This window comes from Rhinolophus ferrumequinum, chromosome 11 (genome assembly GCF_004115265.2).
Source record: "Rhinolophus ferrumequinum isolate MPI-CBG mRhiFer1 chromosome 11, mRhiFer1_v1.p, whole genome shotgun sequence".
Taxonomy (NCBI): Eukaryota; Metazoa; Chordata; class Mammalia; order Chiroptera; family Rhinolophidae; genus Rhinolophus; species Rhinolophus ferrumequinum.
Genome location: NC_046294.1, coordinates 51,912,774 through 51,939,913, shown reverse-complemented (window position 1 = coordinate 51,939,913; position 27,140 = coordinate 51,912,774). Strand labels below are relative to the sequence as shown.

Sequence of the window (27,140 nt, the reverse complement as noted above, 5' to 3'; positions counted from 1 at the left end):
GAGGATGACATCAGAGTTGACGAGAGAGAACATTAGGTTGGGGGTTCAGAAAACTAAGGTTACAGTCCTCACCGTGCCACTTACTAGCCAGGTATCTTTGAGTGGTCCATTTCCCTGGGTCTTGGTTGTCAGGCCTATGATGGTAGATTAATCCAGATTATCCCTTCAACTCTAAAATTGTGTAACAGTAATATGGGAACCTTTGATAAGCTTTTTTAGCATAAAATGTATTGTGATTCATTTATTTAAACTCTCATCTAGTTTGAAAAAGGATTAAGGAAGGCATATAATCTCTTAGTATAAGGAGCAGCTTTTTAAGCATAACACCAAACACAGAAACACAAGGATATTTGATTACATAAAAATTAAGAGTCTTAGACAAAAGTGTTTGCAAAAGAAAATATTTGTTTGCAAAGGAGATAGAATTCAAAAGGAATGGCATATGAATTTTAAAAAGTACAGTGAGTATAGTTTTTCTCTCTGTTTTTCCTTTTAAGCAGGGCGCAGCTCACAGTGGCCCATGTGGGGATCGAACCAACAACCTTGGTGCTACCAGCACTGCACTCTAACCAACTGAGCTAACTGGCCATCCCGAGTATAGTTTTTTTCGTGGTGGAAATAATAGTCGTTTTTTTCAGATGGTGTCTACAAAGATTGCTGCAAAGCTTCAGACGTTAATATTGCTGAAGTCTAGGATAAAGCCATTCGGCTAGGGAATCAGTTACTTAAGGAAAATTAAGGTTTCGTTTATTTTGGAGTCTATAACTAGACAGGGTAACTTTTTGTTGTTTTGTTTATGTATTTGGGGGGTGGTGACTGGAGATGTGATAGGTACACATTCATAATGTTAGCAGGATAAGATTTCCTTTCTCAAAACTTAAAAAAAAAAATAAGCAAAGATTAAAGGTGGTTACACCACATTAAAGCTACAACATGTCCTTGGGAGAAATATTGTTTTCTGTTAACTTTGCATCTGGCTTTATCTATATCTGTTATTCTAGGCTGATGAATGGACGCACAAATTTTTATTTTCTCGGAATTTATCTTAAGGAAAAGCTAAGCTACAGCTACAAGGATGTTTTTCATAGCATTGTTTATAATTGTGAAAAAAATGGAAATAAACTGTTTGAACCAAATTATGATACACAGCCAAGAAAAGTTGTGTTGTAGAACAGTTCTTAACCTGGAACTTGTGAATCCTTTGAAATTCTATATAAAATTTTATGTTTGTGTTGGTACATATATTTTCCTAGAGAGGAAACCCATACACGTAATGAACTTCTCAACTCAAAAGACAAAATATTTGGCTGTTAGTCTTAACTCGGTTGTTAATCCACTGTGTGACTTTAATCCTAAACTGTCTAGTAGGATTTAGTACGGTTATGGAAATGTTCTATTTTTTTGCTATCTAATATGGTAGCAAGTAGCCATACGTATGTGGCTGTTGATTACTTGAAATAGGCTAGTGAGGAACAGAATTTTTTTCATTTTAATTAATTAAATATAATGAGCCACATGTAGTTAGTAATTACCATATTTAGCATAGTTTTAGGCAAGTCACTTTATTCTTTTGGTTACCTCAGCTCTAAAGTGAAAGGGGCTTTTTGTATGTGACGAAATCTTAGGAATCATCTCATCTTGGTCCTTTTCTTTAAGTTGGGCAAATAGCCTTGCGAGATAAAGTATATTTACCTAGTTTTAACATTCTGACCATCTGTATATGAATTTTAGTACCGATAATAATAATATAATCTTTAATAACAATAATAATATTGTCCTCACACTCAGTATTATTTCTAGAAAACTGATTTTGTTCAACTTACTTTGCCAGGCGATTTGTGTAATTAGGGGTTGGAAAACTATGGCCTGTGCTCCAAAGCCAGCTCACTTCCGTTGTATAGCCTGTGACCTGGGAGTGGTTTTTACATTTATAAACGGCTGAAAAAGAACCAAAAGAAGAAAAGTCTATGGAAATTATCTGAAATTCAAATCATAGTGTTCATAAACGAAGTTATTTTGGAAGACAGCCACCTTTATTCACTTACGTTGCCTATGGCCGCTTGTCGCTGCAGTGGCAGACTGAGTAGTTAGAACAGAGACTGTGTGGTCCGCATCGCCTGGAATATTTACTGTCTGGCTTTTTACAAAACTATTTGCTGGCACCTGGTATAGATAATGTTTGAAAATGAAAAACAACATTTTATCTATTAGATACTGCTTTACAAAACCTTATTTTGCAAAGGAAACTGAGGCTGACAGGAGCGAGGGGATGTAGTCCAAGTCACACAGTCCCGATGTGGCAGAAAGCACTTTCACATTCAGGCTTTTTTCACATCAGAGGCAAATCTCCTAAATATGCCCAGACAGGCTGTAATGGGATTGTTGTATGTATTTTAGATTTGATGAGTTTGATGAAGCAATCGATGAAGCTATAGAAGATGACATCAAAGAGGCTGATGGAGGAGGTATGTGTTTATCATTCTCTCATCTTCATATAACTCAGCCAATAAGTTAACCGAAATGCCTTGATTAGGACAGTGAGCTTTTTGTTTCTCCCATTTGTATCACATTCACTACTGATGTTAACTGTCTGAGATTCAAAATAATCTGTGGACAGTATCGATCTATAGACTTGGATCTTACTAATTATTTTTTTCTTACTATTTTAAAGGTAGGTTTGTTTTATGATCTCATAAAATGTAAATGTTCCTTAATAGATTAAAAAATATACTTATTTGTCCAAATGGAAAACACAGTGAAACTTTCCTGTTCTTTCTATTTTTAGATCGCTACTGCTACAAAGTATCAAAAATTATCGATAATCAGACGCTAAATGATTTCTTTAAATTAACCTTTTAAAAATCATTTTATTAATTTCATAGTCTTCAGTAGGTGACATTAAAATAGATGAATTTGAAGGTAATTTAATTTAAGAGCTATGTAGTGAATTGCCAGTGCTCCAGTGTGGAGCACTGTGGTTTCCATTTAGTTATTAGGAAAACTCTGGAAAGGATTAATACTAAGTAGGCTATTTGTAGTGGAACTGAAGAAGTTAGTAGCTTTTCCAGAGACGTGTGCTTTATTTACATCTTTACTGTTGAATTCTCACTTCTTCTGTTCTGCAAATATAGTTTAAAAAAAAATATATCGATTGGCCTCTCTCTAAAGCCATGTTCAAAGCCAACTTTCTAGAAGAGATTCTTGAGTGACTGCTAGTAGGTATGAGGTTTCTTTTTGGGGTAATATAAATGGAATTAGTGATGATGATTACACAGCCTTGTGACTATACCAAAAATCTCTGAATTGTACACTTTAAAAGGGTGAATTTTATGGTGTATGAATTAATATCAAAAATTTAAAAAAATCGTTGCCTACATGAACTATTTTGTAGGATAAGTGAATGCAAAAAGTCTCTTAATAAGAGCTCTTGTCAGCTGAAGTTGTGAGAAAACTGCATATTTATAGGAAGAAAATAAATCAAGTGTAGAATTGCTAAGCACAAATCAGGACTGTCTCTAGATATTAAAGAGAAGCTCTTACTAAACAGTTGTCTGTCTCTCTCCGTCTCATTCCCCGCCCCTAAATTCAGGAGTTGGCCGAGGAAAAGACATCTCCACCATCACAGGTCACCGTGGGAAAGACATCTCTACTATTTTGGATGAAGAAAGAAAAGAAAATAAACGACCCCAGAGGGCAGCTGCTGCTCGCCGGAAGAAACGCCGGCGACTCAATGATCTGGACAGTGACAGCAACCTGGATGAAGAAGAAAGTGAGGACGAATTCAAGATCAGTGATGGGTGAGTGTCTGCGTACATCCCAGTCTCTAGATAAAAGCTTCCGTGGGGCTAGCAGAGCAGCTGACCACGCTGCGATGGGCTTTTCTTTGTTGCACCCGGACAATCATTTTATTTTCAGGGTATTTAAAACAATTTCAAGAATGCTGATTTTGGTTCTTTTTAGATTAAAACAAAGTAGATTTATGGTTGTTTAATATTCAAAATTGTATTTAAATTTTCATTTACTGTCATTGATCATTCATTTGTCGTGTACTTCTGTACCACCTTCTGCCATCATGTCCATGAGAGGGCTCGCAGTCAAATATGAGAAGTAGACAAGTACAAGCAATTAGATACTATTCTCTGGTGATCTTTAGAGGTTTGGGTTCAGGTACGTAATCAGTATCAGTTCGGGTACGTATCAGTAGAATATCAGGAAAGGCTTCCCTGTAGAGTAGGTATTGAAATGACGCAGAGTTTCTCCTCTCCGATTATTAGTGGAAGAAACAAGCATATAAACCACAAAAAAGTCATTTTAGATGATTGCTACTAAAATATAGGTAAAGTGTAGGTTAGGATACAGAGTCAGATCAATCCACGCAGTTCAAGGAATGTCTCAGAGTGGAAATACAGCTTGATGAAATTTGAAGAATAATTGGGCAGATCAATAAGTTTGGTATTAGAAGCAGGATGAAGACAGAAGGTATTATTCTAAGTACAGAAGTCACATGTCCTAGGTATAAAATGCCAGAATATTTAGGAAACTCCTGGTGTGTCAGAATAGCAAAAATACGGGGAGGAAGTAGAGAGCGCCCTGCTGGAGATGGGGCCAAGAGATAAAAAGGAACCTGATGATGGAGTGTTTTGTTTGTCATGCATAGGAATTTGGATTCTAGCCTGAAGGTGATGAAAACCCACTGAAGGGTTTTAAACGCCAGACTAATGTGAGGTTTACATTTTAGAAAATTCATCCTGGCATTCATTTGGAGGATATATTAAGAGTAAATGAGTCTAGAGATTAGAGAGATTATGTGAGGAATTTCTGTAGTAGTTTGGGTGGGAGACGAGAGACTGAACAGAGAAGATGGATCAGGTTTGAGGTATTTAAGAGGTAGACTCAGGAGGAACTAGTAATTGATTGTGAGAAATGAAAAAGGAGAAATCAGGATAAATACCAGCTTTCTGGTTTGAGGTAATGGATTTGTGAGAGTACCAAACACCGGGCTAGGGTACAGAAGAGAGGAGTAGGTTAGGAAATAATGAGTTCGCTTTTGGATATGTTGAATTTAAGGTGGGGTACATCTCAAGCGGCCAGAGCAATTTATGTACAAATATCAGCATCAATTCATAACTCCTCCTAAGAAAAGGATAGGTGGCAAAACATTTCTCCATTTTATAAACAGGGAAATTGATACAATTATTCAGATACTACATTAAACATTATTTAATGATCCACGGGACTTGTTAGAATTTGAACTCAGAGCTCTCAAAAATAGGTTCATGGTTTTAAGTGCATCATAATTACCATCATAATTCATCTGGTTTCTCTTGGACAGATCTCAAGATGAGTTTGTTGTGTCTGATGAAAACCCAGATGAAAGTGAAGAAGACCCACCATCTAATGATGACAGCGACACTGATTTCTGTAGCCGAAGACTGAGGCGACATCCCTCCCGGCCAATGAGGCAAAGCAGGCGTTTGCGGAGAAAAACCCCAAAGAAAAAATACTCCGATGACGATGAAGAAGAAGAGTCTGAGGAGAATAGCAGAGACTCTGGTAAAAATAATTTGTATATGCATGACACCAACTAAATAAATTCTTGTGACTTCTGGAGCTAAGAGTTCTTAAAATAAAATTTCATTCATTTGTAATATAAGCTATCTGATAAAACTTTGAGTTCTGTTATTATGACTCACTAGTAACTAAATTTTTTACATAAAGCACATCTAAGAAAATACATTCAGATGGATGTCTTGACTTCATATTAAATTCATTTAGGATTGTGGTGAATCCTTTGGGTGCCAAATGTTTCCATGCCTAGACTGTATCTTCATAGTGTTCCTTGGGAATCATTGTCAATAAGCTGACAACATACTTCTCAGATGTCTAGTTATTAGAGAAGGATCACCAGTTATCTCTAAAGTTTAGATTACGATCAGCGATTCATTAATTTTTATAAATTAGCAGTGGTTCATGTTGTTATAGCTTATGCTTATCCCCATTAACTGCGATCAGCAATTCATTAATTTTTATAAATTAGCGGTGATTGATGTTATTATGGCTTATGCCTCTCCCCATTAACTGAGTAAAGGGAGGCACAGCAGCTAAAAAGAACAGATACTAGTGCTTTATGGAATTGGCAAATTAGGTAGTTGTCGTCTTACTGAGGAAGTGCCACAGATCAGACATTCATATCCCTGACTCTGGCCAGGCTTGTGGAGTTTTTGTAAGTGGAGACATCATACCCCTTTATCAGTGATTATTTCCTAAGAACAAGGACATTGTGTTATATAACCACAGTACAATTACCAAAATCAGAAATTTTAATACTGATATAATACAATTTTCTAATCAATAGTATACGAGGTGTGATCAAAAGATACGATGAATATTTAAATTAAAAAAAAAATTATGACCGTAAAAGACACATTGCCATTAATCCCCCTCAAAATACTCCCCCTCTCTTTGAATACACTTACCCCATCGTTCTTGTCACTTTCTGAAGCAGTTCTGGAAGTCCTCTTTTGTGAGTGTCTTTATTTCATCCTCCATCATGGCAATGCTCCGTGTCACACATCGCTTCTGGTACGGTAATTCCTGTCAAATAAAAACATTACGGTGTGTCCTCATCCACCATATTCACCAGATCTGGGACCATGCGACTTCTGGTTCTTCCCCGAAGTCAAAATGACCATGAAAGGTAAATGATGTGAGTCGAATCAGGCCATCGATGCAGTCACTACAGCGCAACTAAAGACACTCACAAAAGAGGACTTCCAGAACTGCTTCAGAAAGTGGCAAGAATGATGGCATAAGTGTGTTCGAAGCGAGGGGGAGTATTTTGGGGGGGTTAATGGCAATGTGTCTTCTACTGGAATAAATTTATTTTTAATTAAACATTCACTGTATTTTTTCTCCCTTTCGCCTCCCCCACACACACTCCGGTTCAAGCCATTGTTCTCAGTCTAGTTGCATAGGACACAGCTCCCTGGCCCATGCTGGTATTATGAGCCTTGTGCTACCCCCTGCAACGCTCCCACCCACCACCGGCAGAAGCAATCGGTTGCCAGTCATCAGCCAGCCACTCACGGCAGCTTTTTCCGACTGCCACCCGCTCACGATGGCTGCCGGCCACCCATGGCGGCACACCGTAGCCCACAGCAGCTGACGACTGGCCACTCACGCTGGCCACCGGCCACTCATGGCAGCACACGGCAGCTCACACCAACTTCCAGTTGCTCATGGCAGCCCAGCTCCAGGGAGAGCTGTTGTTCACAATTTTATCTGTGGAGGGCGCAGCTCATTGGTCCATGTGGGAATCAAACCGGCGACCTCGGCGTTAGGTACATGGCGCTCCAACCACCTGAGCCACCGGACTGCCCCCACTGTATTTTTTGATCATGCCACATACATTCCAATTTCATCAGGTGTCCCAATATTTTTTTTTTTTTTAACTTTTTAAATTTATTTTAAGTGTGTTTTTCCAGGACCCATCAGCTCCAAGTCAAGTAGTTGTTTCAATCTAGTTGTGGAGGGCGCAGCTCCCTGGCCCATGTGGGGATCGAACTGGCAACCTTGTTGTTATGAGCATTACGCTCTAACCAACTGAGCTAACCGGCTGCCCTGCAATATTTTTCTTTATATCATTTTTTTCCCTAGTCCAGGATCCAATTTAGGAATACACACTGCATTAACTCATGTCTCTTTAGTCTCCTTTAATCTGGAATGTTCTTCAAGGTTTGTCTTTATTGGCTTTGATGTTTTTGAAGAATACACACTAGTTATTTTGTAAAATGTCCATTAATTTAGGTATATTTTCCTTGTAATTACATTCAGGTTATATATATTTTGGCAGGAATATCACAGAGCTAATGTATGTCCTCCTGGTCTCTTTATTATTTTTCTCTTTGTAATTAATAAGTAATTTGTAGGAAGGTATTTTGAGACTGTAAATATCCTGTTCTTTATCAGATGTTTCACCCACTTTTAGCATTCATTGATGATTTTCCAACTCCATCATCCCTGTTATATTTATTACTTGGTGTGCTGGAAGGGTTTTCCCTTTTCCCCTATATATTTATTTCTTTATATCAGTATATACTTATGGATTCTTACTTTAGTCAGTGAATATAACATGTTACCATCACTAATTAGATTATATCTAGGTTCAATTTGTCCCAGACTTGGCCAGTGTGAACCACTCCAATCCATTGGCTAGCCATTTTGAAGTGTTTGATGTCCATTTAGAGGACAAGGCTGGATGTGATAAGTCAGTGGAATTTGTTAGCACTCCTGAAAAACTGCTATGACACAGTTCCATTGTCTAACTCTGATTTATTGATCAGAGATGACAAGAACAACGCTTTGAGAGTTTAAGTAGCCCTGTGTGCTATACTTAGCATATTTTAGTACTATGTGAAAAAAAGCCAAAAATAGAACTTTAATTCTGTACTGCTTTGAAACAGGCTCATCAGTTTTCTGTGGTTAGAGAGCTGAACCTCTGGTACATTATGTATGTAGCCATACAGCTACTTACACAGGAACAACAGAGCATCGTGAGGCAGAATACTAACTATCCACCAGGAAGAGCAATTGCAGCAACCGTGCAGCTGACTGCGTAGCTCTAGGCTGAATGAGACAAGGATTATATAAAACATCTTTTCATCTTGAGAATTGACTGCTAATAAGATATATTTGTGAGGTTTGGCATAGAGCTCCGTAGATTAAAAAGAAAAGAAAATATGGGACTTAAAAGTTATTATTTGTTTAAAAATTGTTATGACTGAACTCCGCTTAGTAGCCTTACATCTGGATAGCCTACACTAACTACATTTCTATTTAATGGAATTATATTTTGTACATGATTTCTTTTTCCTCTTCCTTTGTTTTTTTTTTTTTTAATTTTTAATTTTTACAGAAAGTGATTTTAGTGATGATTTTAGTGATGATTATGTAGAAACTCGGCGGAGGCGGTCAAGGAGGAACCAGAAAAGACAAATTAACTACAAAGAAGATTCAGAAAGTGATGGTTCCCAGAAGAGTTTACGACGTGGTAAAGAAATCAGACGAGTTCACAAGCGCAGGCTTTCCAGCTCTGAGAGCGAAGGTAATGAATAGATCTCTCGTTTACAGAAGTTTGGACAAGGCAGAAATAGAAGCTACAAAGTCACCTCAGGATTATGATTCTGTACAATTTCTAAGAAATTTAATATAACCAGTAATATCTTTGAGACAAAACCCCTATTTTATTCCTAGTCATTATTGTTTAAATAAAAGATAGTTGATAAGATACAAATTTTTAAGGTCTCCATTGTGATAATTAAATTCTTCATTGAAACTAGAAGAGCCTCAGAAAATTGTGCTCTGAGCAAGATTTCTTCCAGCTCCCATATTATTTATGGCCCTTGTTTTGAAATAACCTCCTTTGATTTGATTTGATCCTGAATAGCTGAATGGTTCCAAAACAAAGTATTAGGTTGGTGCAAAAGTAATTGAGGTCTTTGCAGTTATTTTTAACCTTTTAAACCACAATTACTTTTGCACCAACCTAATATCGACTGTCTCTCTCCACCTTGACAGTGAGCTTCAGTGGATAACTGTTATTTGTGAATAGCTGTAGCTGTGCCCCATACCAGAGGTTCAAGAAAAACTCTAAAGTATGAATCTATAATATCTTTGTAGTCTTTGTAGTTATTCCAGAGTTCTTCCCAAGTTCATTTTAAATGATTGTAACTATCACCTCCTTTCATTTATTTTTTATATATTTAGTTCTTTATTATTTATGATCTGTGTTTGAAAATTATTTGCTTTCATAGATCCTTGTCAATTAAGTTTGAGTCCATGCCAGGAGAGAAAGGGAAAACACGTTTGGATATGGGAGGCTAAAGAAGGGAGGTGAACATCTGGTTGAGTGTGTGTTACCTTCATGTGTCATTAAAGATTGACATAAATTCATTAATTCAACTATTAAAAACAAATACTTATTGAACTATTTACTATTCTAGGTAATGGGCATAGAACAGTGAACAAAAGAGCTAAAAACATGTAACTCTTATTTTAGTTGTGGGGAGAAAGACAATAAATAAGATAAATAAGTAGAATATATGATATGTTAGGTGGAGATAAATGCTGTGGCAAAAAATAAAGGAGAAAGGAGGGTTGGGAGAATAGTTGGAATTTCAGATAGGGTACTACAGCAACGCCCCACTAAAAATACAACGTTTGAGTAAAGACCGAAAAGAAATGTTGGGTGTATGTCATTCACTTACCTAGAAGAAGAGTGATACAGGCAGATGGAACAACAAATGTGCAGGTCTTGAGGCAAGTTTGTGCCTGGCATGTTCAGGGAACAGAAGGCGGGCCAGGGTGGTTGCAGGAGGAATAGTCTGAGATGAAGCCAGACCATGTAGAGCAGCAGTCAGCAAATGACAGCCTGCCTGTTTGTATAAATAAAAATGCTGTAAATCAGGTTCTGTGGGAATAGCCATGCCCACTTTTTACATAACAGACTGTGCTGCCTTCCCACAAAGTTGAGAAGCTGTGAAAGACTGTCGGGCCTGCCCTCGACAAAAGGGACGTGTCCACCCCTGCTGAGGAGCAGTGCTCTCCAGGTGAACTTTTTGCATTAATGAAAACATTCTGTAGCTGCTGTGCAAAATAGCCGCTCGTCTCGTGACTATTGAGCACTTGAAATGTGGCTAGTGTGACTGCAGGACTGAATTTTTATCTAATTTTAGTTCATTTAAATTAAAAATAGCCAGATTGTTGGCACCCATATTGGATAGTGCAGGGAGCCATTGTATAGACTGGATTTTATTCTGTGTGAGATAAGAAATAACTGGAGGGTTTTGAGCAAAAGACTGATAGGATCTGACTTACGTTTTCATTTGCTGTGGGAGCTGCGTTATGCACCAGTTGAAGGGGACAAAAGCAGAACTTCAGAGACCAACAGGGAGGCCATTGGAATAGGCCTGGTGAGAGATGATGATAGGTAAGGCGAGGGCAGTAGCAGGAAAGGGGTGGGACAAGCTCAAATTGTGGATATATTTTGAAAGTCGACCCAAAGCACTTGCTGTTTGTTGGGTTAGATGGAAGAAAGAAAGGAGTGAGGGATGAGTGAGCGATTGGAAGAATAGAGTTGCCAGTAACTAAGATGGTGAAGACCAGAACGGCAAAGGTTTGAGACGGAAGTTTAGGAGCTCGGTCATGGAGATGTCTGTTTAGAAATCCAAGCATAGCTGTTGGATAGGCATTTTGATAAATGACTCTGGAAGTTAGGGATTGCCTAAAACAAATGTGTAAGTCATCAGCACATAGAAGTTATGCCAAGCAGTGAGACTAGGTGAGATCCCCTAGTTGTAAGTATAGACAAAGAAGAGAAGAGATTTGAGGACTCCCAAAGACATTTCATACCCTGGAGTGAGAGCACAGTGTTTCAGATACCCAGAGCGGGGCAAGATTTCTCCAAGAAGTCTGATTCTGCTCTTCCCTAAAGTCGTAGGTACACCATGAATCATACTGGGCATTGTTACGGGGCTGAGAGGAGACAGAAATCAGGCCGATTATTGAAGGAGAGTATTTGTGTACAAGCAAGCCTGAAAACAGGACGTGCTGTGAATATGGGAAGGAAAAGGAGAATTACTTAAATTTGTTTATGGTTCACTGTGCCAATGGCTTAAATGTGCTGTTTATTCTAGAGAGCTATATGTCCAAGAACTCTGAAGATGATGAGCTAGCTAAAGAATCAAAGCGGTCAGTTCGAAAGCGGGGTCGAAGCACAGATGAGTATTCAGAAGCAGATGAGGAGGAGGAAGAGGAAGGCAAACCATCCCGGAAACGGCTACACCGGATCGAGACAGAAGAGGAGGAGAGTTGTGACAATGTTCATGGAGATGCAGATCAGCCTGCCCATGACAGCCAGCCCAGGGTCCTGCCCTCAGAGCAAGAGAGCGCCAAGAAACCCTATCGGATAGACAGTGATGAGGAAGAGGACTTTGAAAATGTAGGCAAGGTGGGGAGCCCATTGGACTATAGCTTAGTGGACTTACCTTCTACCAATGGACAGAGTCCTGGCAAAGCCATTGAGAACTTGATTGGCAAGCCAACTGAGAAGCCTCAGACCCCCAAGGACAACAGTGCAGCCAGTGCAAGCCTGGCCCCCAATGGGACAAGTGGGGGGCAGGAGGCAGGGGCACCAGAAGAGGAGGAAGATGAGCTTTTGAGAGTGACTGACCTTGTTGATTATGTCTGTAACAGTGAACAGTTATAAGACTTTTTTTCCATTTTGTGCTAATTTATTCCACGGTAGCTCTCACACCAGCGGGCCAGTTATTAAAAGCTGTTTTATTTTTCCTAGAAAACTCCACTACAGAATGACTTTTTAGAAGAAAAATTTCAACTACCCTGAAGTCTTTCTGTGAAGTGACCAGTTTTGAACTTTGAAGATAAATAATTGCTGTAAATTCCTTTTGATTTTCTTTTTCCAAGTTCATGGTCCTTGGTAATTTCATTCATGGAAAAAAAATCTTATTATAATAACAACAAAGATTTGTATATTTTTGACTTTATATTTCCTGAGCTCTCCTGACTTTGTGAAAAAGGGTGGATAAGAATGCATTCCGAATCTGTGAGGGCCCGAAACAGAACTAGGGGTGGGAGAAGACACTTGTGCTTTAGCTTTTTCATATTAAATATATATTATATTTAAACATTCATGGCATAGATGATGATTAACAGACAGTTTAAAAGTCCAAGTCTGTATTGTTGCAGTTTGAGAATTGTAGATAACACCATACATAAGTCATTTAGTAACAGCATTCATGATATCAACTTGTTTACTATTGGAGATAACCACACTTAATAAAGAAGAGACCGAGAAAGTACCATCGTATAAAAACTCTAACCTAAGTTTCTGTGATAGTGGAGTTTCTTGTTTTAAAAAAAATCATCTGAAAAGCATTTGTACAGTAAAATGTGTAATGAAGCTTTGACAACCAGATTGTGCTAGCAACAAATTTTCTAGAACAGCTTTATGCAGTGGTGATGAGGTGGCCTGTCATATACTATCATGGTGAGTTAGTAGTGAAATGAGTATGGGCTTTCTTAAGGCCCAGGTGGACTATAGACTTTGCAGACAGTGTAACTTTTGTCTTCTGGCCACTTGGTATTTAACTATATGAAATACCATTTTGAAACAAATACATCTATACAGAATATAACATGAAGAGATGCTAAACTGACAGCGGTATTTTAGCACATTTAAAGAAGGGGAAAGGATTTTCAGGTGAATTTTAACTGGTCTATTCTTGCCCTTAGTATCTACTTCAAATTGAAGTCTACAAACAAAGCAGTTCCTTTGGGAGGTTTTTAGTTTGAGTTTTAGCATGTATGTGTGTGTATATGTGTGTGTGTGTATGTGTGTGTGTTGGAATTTCCTATCTGCTTGGATATATTAGCAGGGTTTGAATGTAGTTTCGGCCTTTGGCCATTAGACTTCTATTAAAATTCATTAATAGTCACACGACCAACATAGAGTTGATTGAGAACCGCCAATGTACTTAATAGGCATGACATCCACTTCAAACATCTCGACACTTTTAAACAAGATAAGCCCTTTGTTTCAAGAAAAAGGGGTTTGTAACTAACTGAATATCTACCATGTAATTGACACTAAAAATACGAACTTTGTCTTAACTTAGATTCTGTTACAGCTGTAAAATTTCAGGCAGAGCCATAAATAATGTTGTACAAAGTGTAGCACTTGTGATTAAACCTTGCCTGTCAAATTCTGAAACCTTCAGCCATTACTTCTGTGGATACTTTCGCCCTGGGGTTTGGGTTTTTCTGTTCCAGTGTTGTGTCTGTTGCCGGCAACGGACGCACCATATCTGCTGCTGGCCCAAGGAACTTCATTAATTTTTCTTCCCAAATTATATGTGCTAGTCAGTCAGTGTATAGTAAAGCACTTCTCTTTTTTATTATTAAAAAGCTGGCATTAGACTCGCGTTATAAATACCTCTCTAGAAACTTTATACTCCTTTTTTTCCTTCCTCAACAGGTGTTGCCCTTAAATCTTATCTTTTTGGCCTTGAAAGTTCATAGCTGTTGTTTTTCAGTTGTTGGTTCTTTTGTTTCACTTTAGTTCTGTGGTACCTGCCCATTAATATTTTTTGCTTTAATTCTAGCAATGTATATGTATCTGTATAAAAAATAAAATAATGAAAGCAGCCTAAAAATAGGATGCACCAATAGCATGTGGTTCCAAGCAAATTGTGATTTTTATTTTGAGACAATGTACCACTGGAAGGAAGGGAAGGGCTTGTATTCATGGACAGCAGAGCAGGGCTGTGGAGGGATCCGCATTCACTTATGAGCTCCTTGCCAGCTAGGTTTTGTTGCCTTTATTTGCAAGTCAGTTAAGAATGTTAGCCGTGTTGACTAAAACAGGCAGGCAATGGAAGGATTCCTACTAGTGCAAGGTAAGTGGTTCGAGTGCACGTGGCCAATCCTGCCCCCAGCCTCCCTCGACCATTTTAGTCCTGCAGCTGGTAACAGCCACTACTGTGTGGAAACTCTCGTGTACCCTGTCCTGTCTACCTCTGGACACACCAGCTCCTGCTTCCACCTATTAGTTCTACTCGGCAGTCAAGCAGGTGATAAAAAGTATTAAATGGGTAGATTATTTCTTTTACAGGATGCCCAAGGTGAAATGAGTTCTTTTTACCCTTCTGCTACCGAGAGCAAAAGGTAATTTTTACCATAGTGAACATATTCCATGTACCAAATGTCCCACTGACATGGGTTATGATACCCTTTGGCTGCCTGTTACTTACCAAACTTCAATTAGATGTTTGTGAACTTGATAGTGTATCCCTTTTAACCTTACATTCTGATTAAACCAGTTAACTTTGTTTCATCTATAAAGAGTGTAATCCAAGCAACTGGTACTTACAAGTTGTTATTATGAAGATTCATTATGGGTAATTAAATGTTGAACAGTTCAAAAACAATTCTGCTACTTGGTGTTTAGATTCAGTCCCTGAAAGAGTCTGTTCACTGAAATATTAACTCAGTATTCTATGAAAAAGAGAAAAAAAATACGGAAAAGTAAACATTCTGTATCCAAAGATTCAGTTGTTAGGAACTGGACAGAGCATAGGACAGCAGCACTTCATTTAGGGTTTAGAACATCTGGAATCCTGGTTATTAAGAGTACTAACCATGGGTTAGGGTCCCAATAGCTGCTATATAATAGAGCCCTTTAATACTTTAAACCCCCGATTTTGAAATACAAGTTGGACTCCCAATATAAAACTCCACAGTCTGAAGCAAATGTATTAAGGGAGATGTAGTTTAGTACCCAGAATATTTCGTTTGCAATTGCTGTAAAGGTTTGGAAAAGAGCCAAATTTTCACAAACCAGAAGCTTTGAATTAAATTATGTGAAAAAAAAAAACTCAGATTGAAAATACACATTTTGTTTTTGTAGACTTGTGCTGATGAAACAGTGTTCAGTGTCAAACATTTTTCCATTGTTGGCACGTTACTAGGGAATGATGGCAGAGATATTTGAAGAAGATACCTGATATATTGAGGTTGGGTTTCCTTGATACATCTTTTTCCAGTTGGTCGAGGTTGCACATTCAGAGAATAAAAAGGAGTTTCATTTAGAAGAAATTCATGTCTACTGATAATATATTTTTTAATGTGACCTGCCAAAGAACCAAGGACTTTGAATGCTAAAGACGTTGTTGAAAAAAAGATTTTTAAACAATCTGATTTTAAGGATGTTACAAACTCCAGTTTTCATTTTTTGGTTGATAGAACCCATTCCATAATACGCATTTGAGCAAAGTACATATATTAAGGAAAATGTAGATGTTGTTATTTAGAGATAACGTGGTGGAAAAATGTTAGCTATTTTTAAGTGGGACTGATGGCATTTCCTTTGTGACAAGGAATGCCTTTTTAGCTTGTTTGTGGGCTGAGAGAGGTTAACCATTCGCTAGTTTGTACTACCATCCAGCTAAAAGGAACCTAATGAATCTACAAGAAAATGTTGTAAACTCTGACCTTTGCCAACACAATGGAACAGGTTCATGATTCATGGTGTTGCCTCACAGCTATAGATCTTTTTTTTAGGTGGAATGAAAATATATATGTACGTATATGTATTTATGTATGTATGTATGTATATGTGTACATACATACTTTAGATGTTAGAAGAAAAATTGAATCATTTGCGATTGTTAATTGACAAAAAGAAATAAGGCAAATAATTATAACGTATAAGAAATTATGAACATTTAATTACAGAAAGCCTAGAGAAAAATAGTGAAGTTCCTCTTCTTGGTTTGACATTCTAAAAATGTATTCCTGGTTCTCCCAAGAAGGGAGACTGCCAAAACTACACATCTGCTGTAATCTACATAGCCCTCTGCTTAATATCTGTTATTAAACTTTCTTAGAAGAAAATCCATTCCTATTTTATCCACCATTCCCAGTGTATACCTGTAAACCTACCTTGGAAGTGGCAAGCTACCTGCCAATTTTCTTCATTGTTTTTATACCAATCCTGAAAGACAAGGCCTTTTGCTACCAATGTATTTAAGCTGGGTTATTATGTGTACAGTTAATGTGTTTTCAAAATATTTCACTCCAACTTACATTGTCATTTAACATTTTTTGAGTGCCAAGAATTGCTAGGTGACTATGTAACATTGAAGATAGAGTCATTCCCCAGCAAGCAAGCAGTCGTTAAGCCAAAATGTAGTGCTCTTGGTATATAACCACTTCAGAATGGACACTCAATGCTTTTTTTTTATTCATATAAACCCTCTCAGAAATTGATTAGGCTAGAATTTCCCGTGGATTTCTTCCCACATTTTGGTCATATAAGCTCAATATTTTCTTTCATTTTATATTTATACATTTTACTCTGGGAAATGCTGCAAACTCAGTTCTGGCACATTGTAGTGATTCCAGTTAATGAAGATGTTATTTTTATTTTAATAACTTAGATTTCTATCCTATGCATAAGTTATATGAGAGGGCATAACAAATTATTAGTAGATGCATAGAAATTTATTAATTAAGCTCCTTAAGACATTTTGAATAAGAAAAACATTTTTAAAGGAACTTCATTTGTGTTTTTTTGCCAAACCGGTACAAGCTAGAAAATGCACTAAGGACTGAATGACCTGCCTTGTTCATTTTGCCACTGGATAATGTAAGTTAAGAATGGAATTGTTAACCCTAACTCTGTGTTTTCTTAACTTTCATCAGTTTCTAAAGAAATCTAATTTAAGTGTTTGGGGTTTTGTTTGACCTGTATTTATTGAGTTCTGGTCACAGGCCAGGAGCTGCATGTCATGCTAATGGATGGCCAGAGCACAGTCATTGGGAAACGTAATAGCTCAAGACCTTCGGAATCGTTTAACTTATTTTGTATGTTGCAAAAAAAAAAGTTTATTTTGCTTGAGAGTCACATTTTTTATAACTGTACAGCTTTTAAGGGATGGGAAGTGGAAAAATACCCTAAAATAGGATGTAGATTTTTACAATTGTGTTTATGCTAGAACATCTACAGGTGCATTATGTAATTAAACCTAAAATTGTTTAAAAATTTGTGCCATGGTCTTTTTCATTCTCCTGCCCTTGAGCAGAGTTGGTGCATATCAAGACTGCTATATGGACAGGCTTTGAAATTAGGCTAATAATCCTTGTCTCCAAAGCTTTTAAGATCCTTGCATGAAAATTACACACACGTATACACATACATAACAGATCTAGTTTATATTAGTGTAAATGGATTGTCAACTTCGGAACAGCTATAATAGCCCAAGTTTGGCAGTTAAAGTGTGTGGTGTTTGTGATGCCTGACTACGGTATTCTCAGTGTTGGTCTAGTGTTTTGTTCTCTTATCAAAATAGCTTCTTGATAAAGCTACAATCCGAATTGTAGCTTGCCCAAACCTGCCAGGTTTTGTATACACCTTGAAAGGGAGTGTCCTGTGCTGGGATAGAGGGGGGAAGGGCAGTGTTTTGCTTTCTTTTCAAAATAAGATGAGGAAGAACTGGAATTGCTGTTTGGTTCGAGGTACTCAGTAGACTTAATTCCACAGGAATATTTGCCTGCTGGAAGCATGGCAGGAAGGGATATTAGCTTCAAATTCTGATTTCCCTCATTTGATAAATATTTTGACATCTTGCAGAGCTGCCGATTCTAGCAGTCTTAACATGGCACATTTTACCTAAGTTATATTAAGATACTTTGTTTAAATGCCAGTATTTTTTGCCATCTGATCATTTTACCATTGTAATTTCTCACCTTTGTAGCCAAAGTGTATTCTTATAAAGAAATTCATCGAAATGTGTCATAATTTCTACCCAAGCTACCTTTACTGTCAACAAATGTAGGATATCAGTTTCTCGGCTATCCTCATCCGTTCAGAGGTGAAGCCTGGGAATCATGAATTTCCAGGTGAGCAATACAAATTCCAGATAGGAATTTGTAAATGGTATATGTTAGATTTTCATTTTGATTTTAAAGTAATAGTAGCTGGGATTCAGGGAGTGTTTGATCAGAATGCCTCTTGGATTTTCAGACATACATGAAATACTTTATTTTCCTATGCATAAAAAATTATTCCTGTAATAGGTTCTCAGAATGCTTTATTTTGTTTCTAGGAGATGAGAGCTAAAGCAGAAGCTCCTAGATTCACATAAAACTGTTGAGGTAATCAGAAACACGATGTTAGTCAAATAGGGGAAACTGGAATGATCTCACCTCCTACAAGGTCCTGCATGTTTGGGGGGTTGAAGGAGAAGACATCTGAAAACTTGGGAAATGGGACTCCAATAATGCACAAAGTAAATTTTGTGCATAGAAAGTATGGGAATTCCTGGTGGCTTAAAGCTTCAGGGGTTACCTGCAGTGTATGACACCTACTGTGTTAGAATTGCAGTGCATAGTTATTTAAATACAATACTTCTTGTAAGTGACAACCAAAATATGTTGTGGCTAGTGCCAATATTTTTGTTAATGAAATGTTCAATGTCTCACTACAGTCTGATCAGAACTCTTGGTGTTATAAGCTAGGCCTAAAGCTATTTTATAGCTATTGGCCTAATTGTGTAACTTTTTCTTTCAAAGTGTTTTATTATAATACTTCTGTCATTTCTTTCACTTAATATATGTCAATTGTCATAATAAAAAATTTAAATAATTTAATGTATTTAGCATGATGTGTTTGCAAACTTAGTTTATTTTAAACTGTGTGGCACATGGAAAACTACGAATTTTCTGTAACAGTTAATGAAGGCTGAAATTTTTTATCACTTCCAGGGGCAGATCAATTATTCTCTTACTGTCTAGAAAGTAAATTTGCATGTGCATCAATTTCCCCAAAATAATTTTTAAGACTATTTGCCAACTAGGTGAATTACAGATATTACAAAGCTGTTCTTGATTTCTGTCTTTAGCTTCTGGAGAACTGACACATTAAATAAAGAGGCCTCGGACTTGTCCTATGTGGCCCTGTGGGAGAACAGAACTCAACCAGAGGGCAGAAGCCAGTAGGTGAAAGCTTTCTGTTTATTCTAGAGAAAAACTTTTTCAGTTTTCTAATAACCTGAGAGTGAAATCTCACTGATAGGGAATGTTTGGGTTTAGGCTAAAGTGCCATTTGGCTGCAGTATAATAAGATCAACACATTTGACAAGGGAGTAGACCAGATAACTTGAAGGGGCCTTACCAACCTGAGTATGATTCTCATCCACAGATGTTGATTTGATAGATTTTCCCTTGGAACACAGTGAGATTCACAGCGAAGTTTTTTTTTCTTTCTTCTTTTTTTTTTTTTTTTTTTTACCAACAAACTGGTAAGAGTTCATCACTGTTTGTAATTCTGAATAGAAATATTAACTGTTCAGGTAAAGAACTTTTGAAATCAGAATTTCACTTAATGGAGTGAAAGCTGATCTATGCTGGCAAGAAATGACCGGCTACCATGCTTCTCAGTGATTTATTTCAAATTTTCACTTAAACAGAATCAGTCACGCGGAAGTGACATGCTGTATTGGCAGCTAAAGGCGACAGTGCTATGGCAGCCTTGAGAGAGTTGAGAGTCTTTTCTGGGATCGAGAGTAGGGTCCACAACATGGCTGTGAGCCCACATCTCAGATTATGGACCAGAGGATGTAGAAGAGTTCTTTTGAAAACTGAGAATTGGTGAACTATACTGTGATCATTTAATAGAGGTGGAATTATAACAAATAATGAAAATACTCTAGTGAAGCTAAATTAAATGCTGGGTGAGATGCATGCTGTGTCATTTGGATTCTTCAATGACTTGTCATGAGCTCTTTAAGGTCCTAAAAGTCTAAATGAAAACCAAAGAGAAAGGAGCACTAAGGGGATGTGACTTGATATTTGCAACATTAGTTTAGCACATAAAGTCATAACCCAAATGAAAAGTTAACTAGGAACCTAGTAGTTCATGGTAAAGGCCACCTACAGCTTCGTTATTGTTCCTCTTTCCCATTTCAGAGCCACTTTATCCACTCAAGCACCCATCCTCTCCAGCATGTCTCCAAGGAGGAGGTCTCCTCTGTTTTTGCCACATCCCCTCTGCCTGTGTCCGTGACCTCGCCCCTTCCCTCTTGCCCCCGCTGGGTCTTCACATCTCAATGATCCCCGTCCCTCTACACTCTCTCCTTCCTATACGAAAGCTCCCCCTATCACAGAAAACAAAAGTGGCATCCTGTCTGCCATTCAATCTGCCTCCAATTATTTCTTACTTGGCTTACAGTCTTTAAAATAAATAGATTATAGAACTGTTAAACTATAATATGTTTGAAAACCCACTGCAATGTCAGAAACTCCTACGAGAAACTAGGAAACCAGCAAGTGTCTCAGCAGCATACTCCAAGTCCATCACTGGGAACAACTGTTAGAGAAAGCTGAAACACAGTAGAGGAGACGTTCCTCCCTTTTCCTTGCACTTGTGTCATGGTCTGTTGATAGGTCCGTTTTCTTTTCTCTTTGCCATTATTGCTAGCTAGCGCGGGATACCAGTAATCGCACCATGAATTCCTGCAATCAGATAGTTTTTACTCTATCATTTGGAGCCAAAAAGTTAGAAGAAGGATTTGACTGATGATAACAGAATCTGATAAGAACCTGTGCTGACTCTAGTTTGAACCATAAAAGTAGATTTTTTTGTATTTCAAGTCTTTTTTAAATAAGGACAAATTTTGATGGTAACTAGGACTCACTAACAACATAGAGAAGCAAGCTTGCTCAGTGCTGGAAAATCAGGAAGTTGGCTTCAGATTCAGACTGATCCAAAAGGCAGAACTGGAATTTTACTGGAAGATGCTAGAAGGAGAATCAGGACAGTGGCAAAGAGGTAAGGATGAAAGGAAATGGCCCACAACTAGAACGGGCGTATGGGAGAGAGAGAGAAGGCTACGAAGCAGGCTTTAGGGTGATTGTCCTCTTTGTGACACAACCACTTTTAATAATCGGGATGTGCTTACACAATGGTTTCCAAAACAAAAGTACTTGTAAATTTTATTTAAAATCCTTCGTTTTTGGTTTTTTAAACAGATGTAGTTCACATACCATAGAATTCACCATTTTAAAGTGTACAATTCAGTGGTCTTCAGTATATTCACAAGGTTGTCATCACCCCTAAAACAAACCCCATACTATTAGCAGCCACTCAGCGTTCCCACACTCCCCCCAGCCTCTGGCAACCGTAATCTACTTTATGTCTATAAGGATTTGCCTATTCTGGATATTTCATATAAATGCAATCAATCATACCATATGTGGCCTTTTGTGTCTGACTTCTTTAGCATGTTTTCATGATTTCGCCCGTGTTTTAGCTGAATCTGTACTTCATTCCTTTTTATGGATGAATAATATTCTCCTGTATAGGTAGACCACATTTTGTTTATCCATTCATTGGTTAATGGATATTTAGATTGTTTCCACTCTGGGGCTATTACGAATAATAAACATTGTGTACAAGTTTTTGTGTGGATATATGTTTTCAATTCTCCTAAGTATATACCTAGGAATGGAATTGCAAGATCATATGGAAACTCTGTTTCATGTTTTAAGGAACTGCTAAACTGTTTTACACGGCATCTTTTTACAGTCCCATATCAATGCATTAGGTTTCCAATTTCTTCACATCGATAATATTTATTATTGTCTGTCTTTCAGATTATAGCCATCCTTGTGGCTATGAAGTGGTTTCTTGTGGGTTTAATTTGCATTTCCCTGATAATTAATGATGTTGACCATCTTTTCATGTGTTTTTTGACCACTTCTATATCTTTTCAGAAACAGCTATGAAGATCCTTTGCCCATTTTTAAATTGGGTTATCTATCTTTTTATTGTTGAGTTATAAAAGTCCTTTATATATTTTGGATACCAAATATATGATTTGCAAATATTTTCTCTGATTCTGCAGGTTGTCTTTTTACTTTCTTGACAGTGTTCTTGACACACAAAGGTTTTTAATTTTGATTATGTCCAATTTCTGTTTTTTTCTTTGCTTATGCTTTAGATGTCATAGCTGAGAAACGATTGCCTAATTCACTATCACAAAAATTTATGTTTCATGTTTCCTTCTAAGAGTTTTATACACTTAGCTCGTAAATTTAGGTCTTTGATCTATTCTGAGTTATTTTTGTATGTGATGTGAAGTAGAGACCCAAATTCATTCTTTTGCATGTGCCTATCCAGTTGTACCAGCACCAACTACTGAAAGACTATTTTTCTCCCATTGAATTATCTTGGCACCCTTGTCAAAACTCAATTGACCAGAAATGTATGGGTCTACTTACAGACTCTCAATTTAATTCCACTGATCTATACATCTATTCTTATGCCAGTACTACACAGTCTTGATTACTGTAGCTTTGTAGTAAGTTTTGAAATCAGGAAGTCAGTCCTCCACCTTGGCTATTTTTTAAAAAATTATTTTGACTATACTAGGTACCTTGAATTTTCATGTGAATTTTCGGTTCAGTTTGTCAATTTCTGTAATAAACGCAATTGGAATTTTGATAGGGATTGCATTTAATCTGCAGATCATTTGGGGAAATACTGGCTTCTTAACAATAGTAAGTCTTCCAATCAATGAACGTGACATGTCTTTCCTTTTATTTCAGGTCTTCTTTAAATTTTTAAAGAATGTAATGTTTTCTTTTGTTGAATATATTCCTATGCATTTGATTCATTTTGATGGTGTTATAAATGGAATTGTTGTTCTTAATTTCATTTTTAGGTTGTTCACTGCTAGTGTATAGAAATACAACTGATTTTTTTACTTAGGAATGAACGTAACCAAAAAGGTGAAAGACTTGTACACTAGAAAATACAAAATGTTGCTGAAACTAATTAATCAGAAATAAATGGAAAAACACCTCATATTCATGGATCTGAAGACTTAATATTGTTAAAATGTCAAAACTATACCCTAAAATGTGTTTTCTGCAGAAATAGGAAAATTCGTCCTAAAATTGATATAGAATCTCAGGAGAGCCTGAATAGCCAAAACAAACTTGAAAAAGAAGAACAAAGTTGGAGAACTCACACTTTCTGATTTCAAGACTTACTACATAGCTACAATAACAAGCAGTGTAATAAAAAGACATATGGCCTAAAGACAGTCATATAGTCCAATGGGATAAAATACAGAGTCCAGAAATAAACCCTCACATATATATGGTCAAATGAATTTTGACAAGGATGCTAAGGACATTCAATGAGGAAAAGAGAGTCTTTTCAACAAATGGTGCTGGGAAACCTAGATATCTATGTGCAAAAGAATGACAATAGACCCTTGCCTAACACCATATGCAAAAATTAATTCAAGTGGATCAAATACCTAAATGGGAGATTTAAAACTATAAAAACTAGAAGAAAAGCTTTATAACGTTGGGTTTGGCAATGATTCCTTGGATATAACACCAAAAGCACAAGTAACAAAAGGAAAAATGGATAAATTTGACTACATCAAAAAGAAACTTCTGTGTATCAGAGACACAATCACATGGAGTGAAAAGGCAATCCATGGAATGAGAGAAAATATTTGCAAATTGTATATCCAATAAGGGGATAATATCCAGAACACATAAAGTACTTCTGCATGTCAACAACAACAAAAATCTGACTTTAAAATGGATGGAAGACTTCAATAGACATTTCTCCAAAGATATACAAATGATCAATAAGCATATGATGCTTAATATCACTAATCACTAGGGAAATGAAAATCAAAATCAAATGAGATATCACCTTACACCCATTAGGATGGATACTATTTAAAAACAAAACAAAACAAAAAAGACAAGTGTTGGTAAGGATGTGCAAAATTGGGACTTGTGTGCACTGTTGGTGGGAATGTAAAATGGTGCAGCCATTTTGGAAAAAATGTGTGGTCGTTCCTCAAAAAATTAAAAATAGAATTACCATATGATTCAGCAACTTCAATTCTGGGTATATACCCAAAATAATTGAAAGCAGGATCTCAAGGGGATATTTGTACACCTGTGTTCATAGCAGCACTACAGCCAAAAGGTAGAAGCAACCCAAGTGTTCATTGATGCATGAATGGATAAACAAAATATATTGTAATATGCAAGTGGATGTTGTTCATCCTTAAAAAAGGGAGGAAATCCTGTCACAATGCAACAATATGGATGAACCTTGAGGAAATTATGCTACATGAAATAAGCCAGTCACAGAAGATAAATACTGTATGATTCTACTTATATGAAGTATCTAAAATACTCAAATTCATAAAACAGAGAACAAAATGGTGGTTTTTGCCAGGGGGTAGGGGGAGGGATGACTACGTTACTGTTTAATGGGTATAGAATTTTAGTTTTTCCAGATGAAAAGAAATCTGTAGATGGATAGTGATGATGGTTGCACAACAATATGAATATATTTAGTACCACTGTACAGTTGAAAATAGTTAAGATGGTAAATTTTATGTTACACGTATTATGTCATTTTAAAAAAATACAACTGATTTTTGTCTGTGTTGATTCTGTATCCTGCAACCTTGCTGAACTCATATATTAGCTTTAATAATTTTGTGTGTGTTGATTCTTTGCAATTTTATAGCTACAAGATGAAGTCATCTGTGAATAGAGACAGTTGGATGCCTTTTATTTATTTTTCTTGCCTAATTGCTGGGCTAGAATCTCCAATACACTGTTGAATAGAAGTATCAAGCATGGACATCCTTGTCTTTTTCCTGATCTTAGCAGGAAAGCAGTCTTATGATTAGTATGATGTTAGCTGCCAGTATTTCATATACGTCCTTTACCAGGCTGAGCAAGTTCCCTTCCACTCTTAATTTTTTAGTTTGAGTATTTTTATCAAAGTGAGTTGGATTTTGTCAAATGCTTTTTCTATATCCATTGAAATGATCGTGTGGTTTTTTTCTCTCTTGATTGTATTAATATGGTGTTTTATGTTGATTTTCATATGTTGACCCCATTTTCCATTCCTGGGATAAATCCCACTGCGTCATTGTGTTGGGGATCCTCCAGACCACCTCCAGGGATCAATGATTCATTAGGAGGAATCACAGGAGTCAGCATATAGTTATACTCACATCTATGATTTTTTCCAGTGAAAAGTACACAAAGCAAAATCAGCAAAGGGAAATGGCACATGGGCAAACTCCAGAGGTCACCAGGCACAGACTTCCGAGGTTCCTTTCCCAATGGCATGACACAAAATGCACTTAAATCCCCCAGCAATGAGTTGAGACAAGACGTGTGAAATGTGATCTACCTGGGAAGTTCATTAGAGACTCAGACAGAGCCCAGGATTTTACTGGGAGCTGATCCACAGGTGCCATCTTGCCTGGCGCAGAGCAGAATTTCAGGCCCTCAGGGGTTGAGCATAAACCACATTGTTTGCCCAAAGAACGCAGGCACACTGAGCCACTCTTAACCAGATAGGGTGGTGGAAAACCTCTGGAAATCAAAGTTCCCAGACAGTAGTGAAGGGCCACCCTTACCAGCAGGCCTTTCAAAGGATAAGCATTCTCAAACCTACTATAATTCTTTTCTGCACAATCCATCCCCTTGGCCCTTGGCCTTACACCAAAATTGTCATCAGTAAGACAACACAGCAGGGTGAGAGCAATCTGTCGTAGTGACCAGTTGTCCTCTTCAGCTGTACAGATTCTAGCCAAAGTTCTCCTCGTATTATTTGGGGGATTCTGTTTCCGAGCAAAGCATTAGCTCTTTTACTAAATAGCCAACCCCATATAGATGTCCCACAGGAAACCTCAAATTAGCCATTTCCCATACTGGATTTGTTACCTGCTTTGAAAGCCTACTCTTTCCCCTGAATTTTCCATCTTGGAGAAACGAGTCTGCATCCACTCAATCACTTAGGCTGGGAATTTAGGAATAATTCTTGACTTCTCTCTGTTCTTCATCCATCCTGATCTTTTCTTTCACCCAATCTATCTCCCGATTCAGAAGATTTTACCTTTGGAATAGCTCTAGAATTGGTCCCTGTTTCCAGCCTTACTGCTACTCTCTCACCTATACTATAGCAACAACTTCCTCCTCCTCTCGCTACCCACAAACCAATGCCAATTAAAATATCTAACACGTCTCTAACTACCCAGAGGATAGAACGAAAACGGCTCCACACGTCCCGTCCTCCCGTCACAACAGTCCTACGGCGTAGGTATGGCCGTACTGATTGCCCAGGCAAGAAAAGTGACGCCTAGCGCGATTCCCCTAGGTCTCTCGAGGCTAAAAGCTCTTGCTCTTGAGTTTAACGCCTCAGGCCTGTCATTTGTAAAACTGGATCCATAATAGCCACTTTCTCAAACGGTTGTCATAAAGAGGAAATGACTAATATGCGTGAAGTGCTTAGAAGAGGGCCGTGAACATGACACTCGGTTACCTTAGTGATTATGATCACTTAAAGTGTTTATTGCTGTTATTACTTTGCTGTTAAGTGCCTAAAAAAGTACTAGAGCACACGCTCCAAAGCTGATGGATGAACTCTCCCTTCAACGCCCCATCTCCTTACAGATGTAGCCAGCTCTTCACCAGAGTGAATTACCTCTGGGTTCCTTTGCCCG

The 27,140-nt window shown here is 37.5% G+C and overlaps 1 protein-coding gene across 1 annotated transcript in view; it reads left to right on the top strand.

The window, feature by feature from the left end:
• RSF1 (remodeling and spacing factor 1) overlaps positions 1-19,168 on the top strand; it is a 124,943-nt gene extending 105,775 nt beyond the window's left edge. The window contains 5 exon segments of the mRNA XM_033120512.1: positions 2,398-2,465; positions 3,590-3,797; positions 5,333-5,553; positions 8,915-9,103; positions 11,694-19,168. Of these exon segments, the coding sequence (XP_032976403.1) occupies positions 2,398-2,465; positions 3,590-3,797; positions 5,333-5,553; positions 8,915-9,103; positions 11,694-12,265 (1,258 nt within the window). The 3' untranslated portion in view covers positions 12,266-19,168.
• The last annotated feature ends 7,972 nt before the right edge of the window (positions 19,169-27,140 follow it).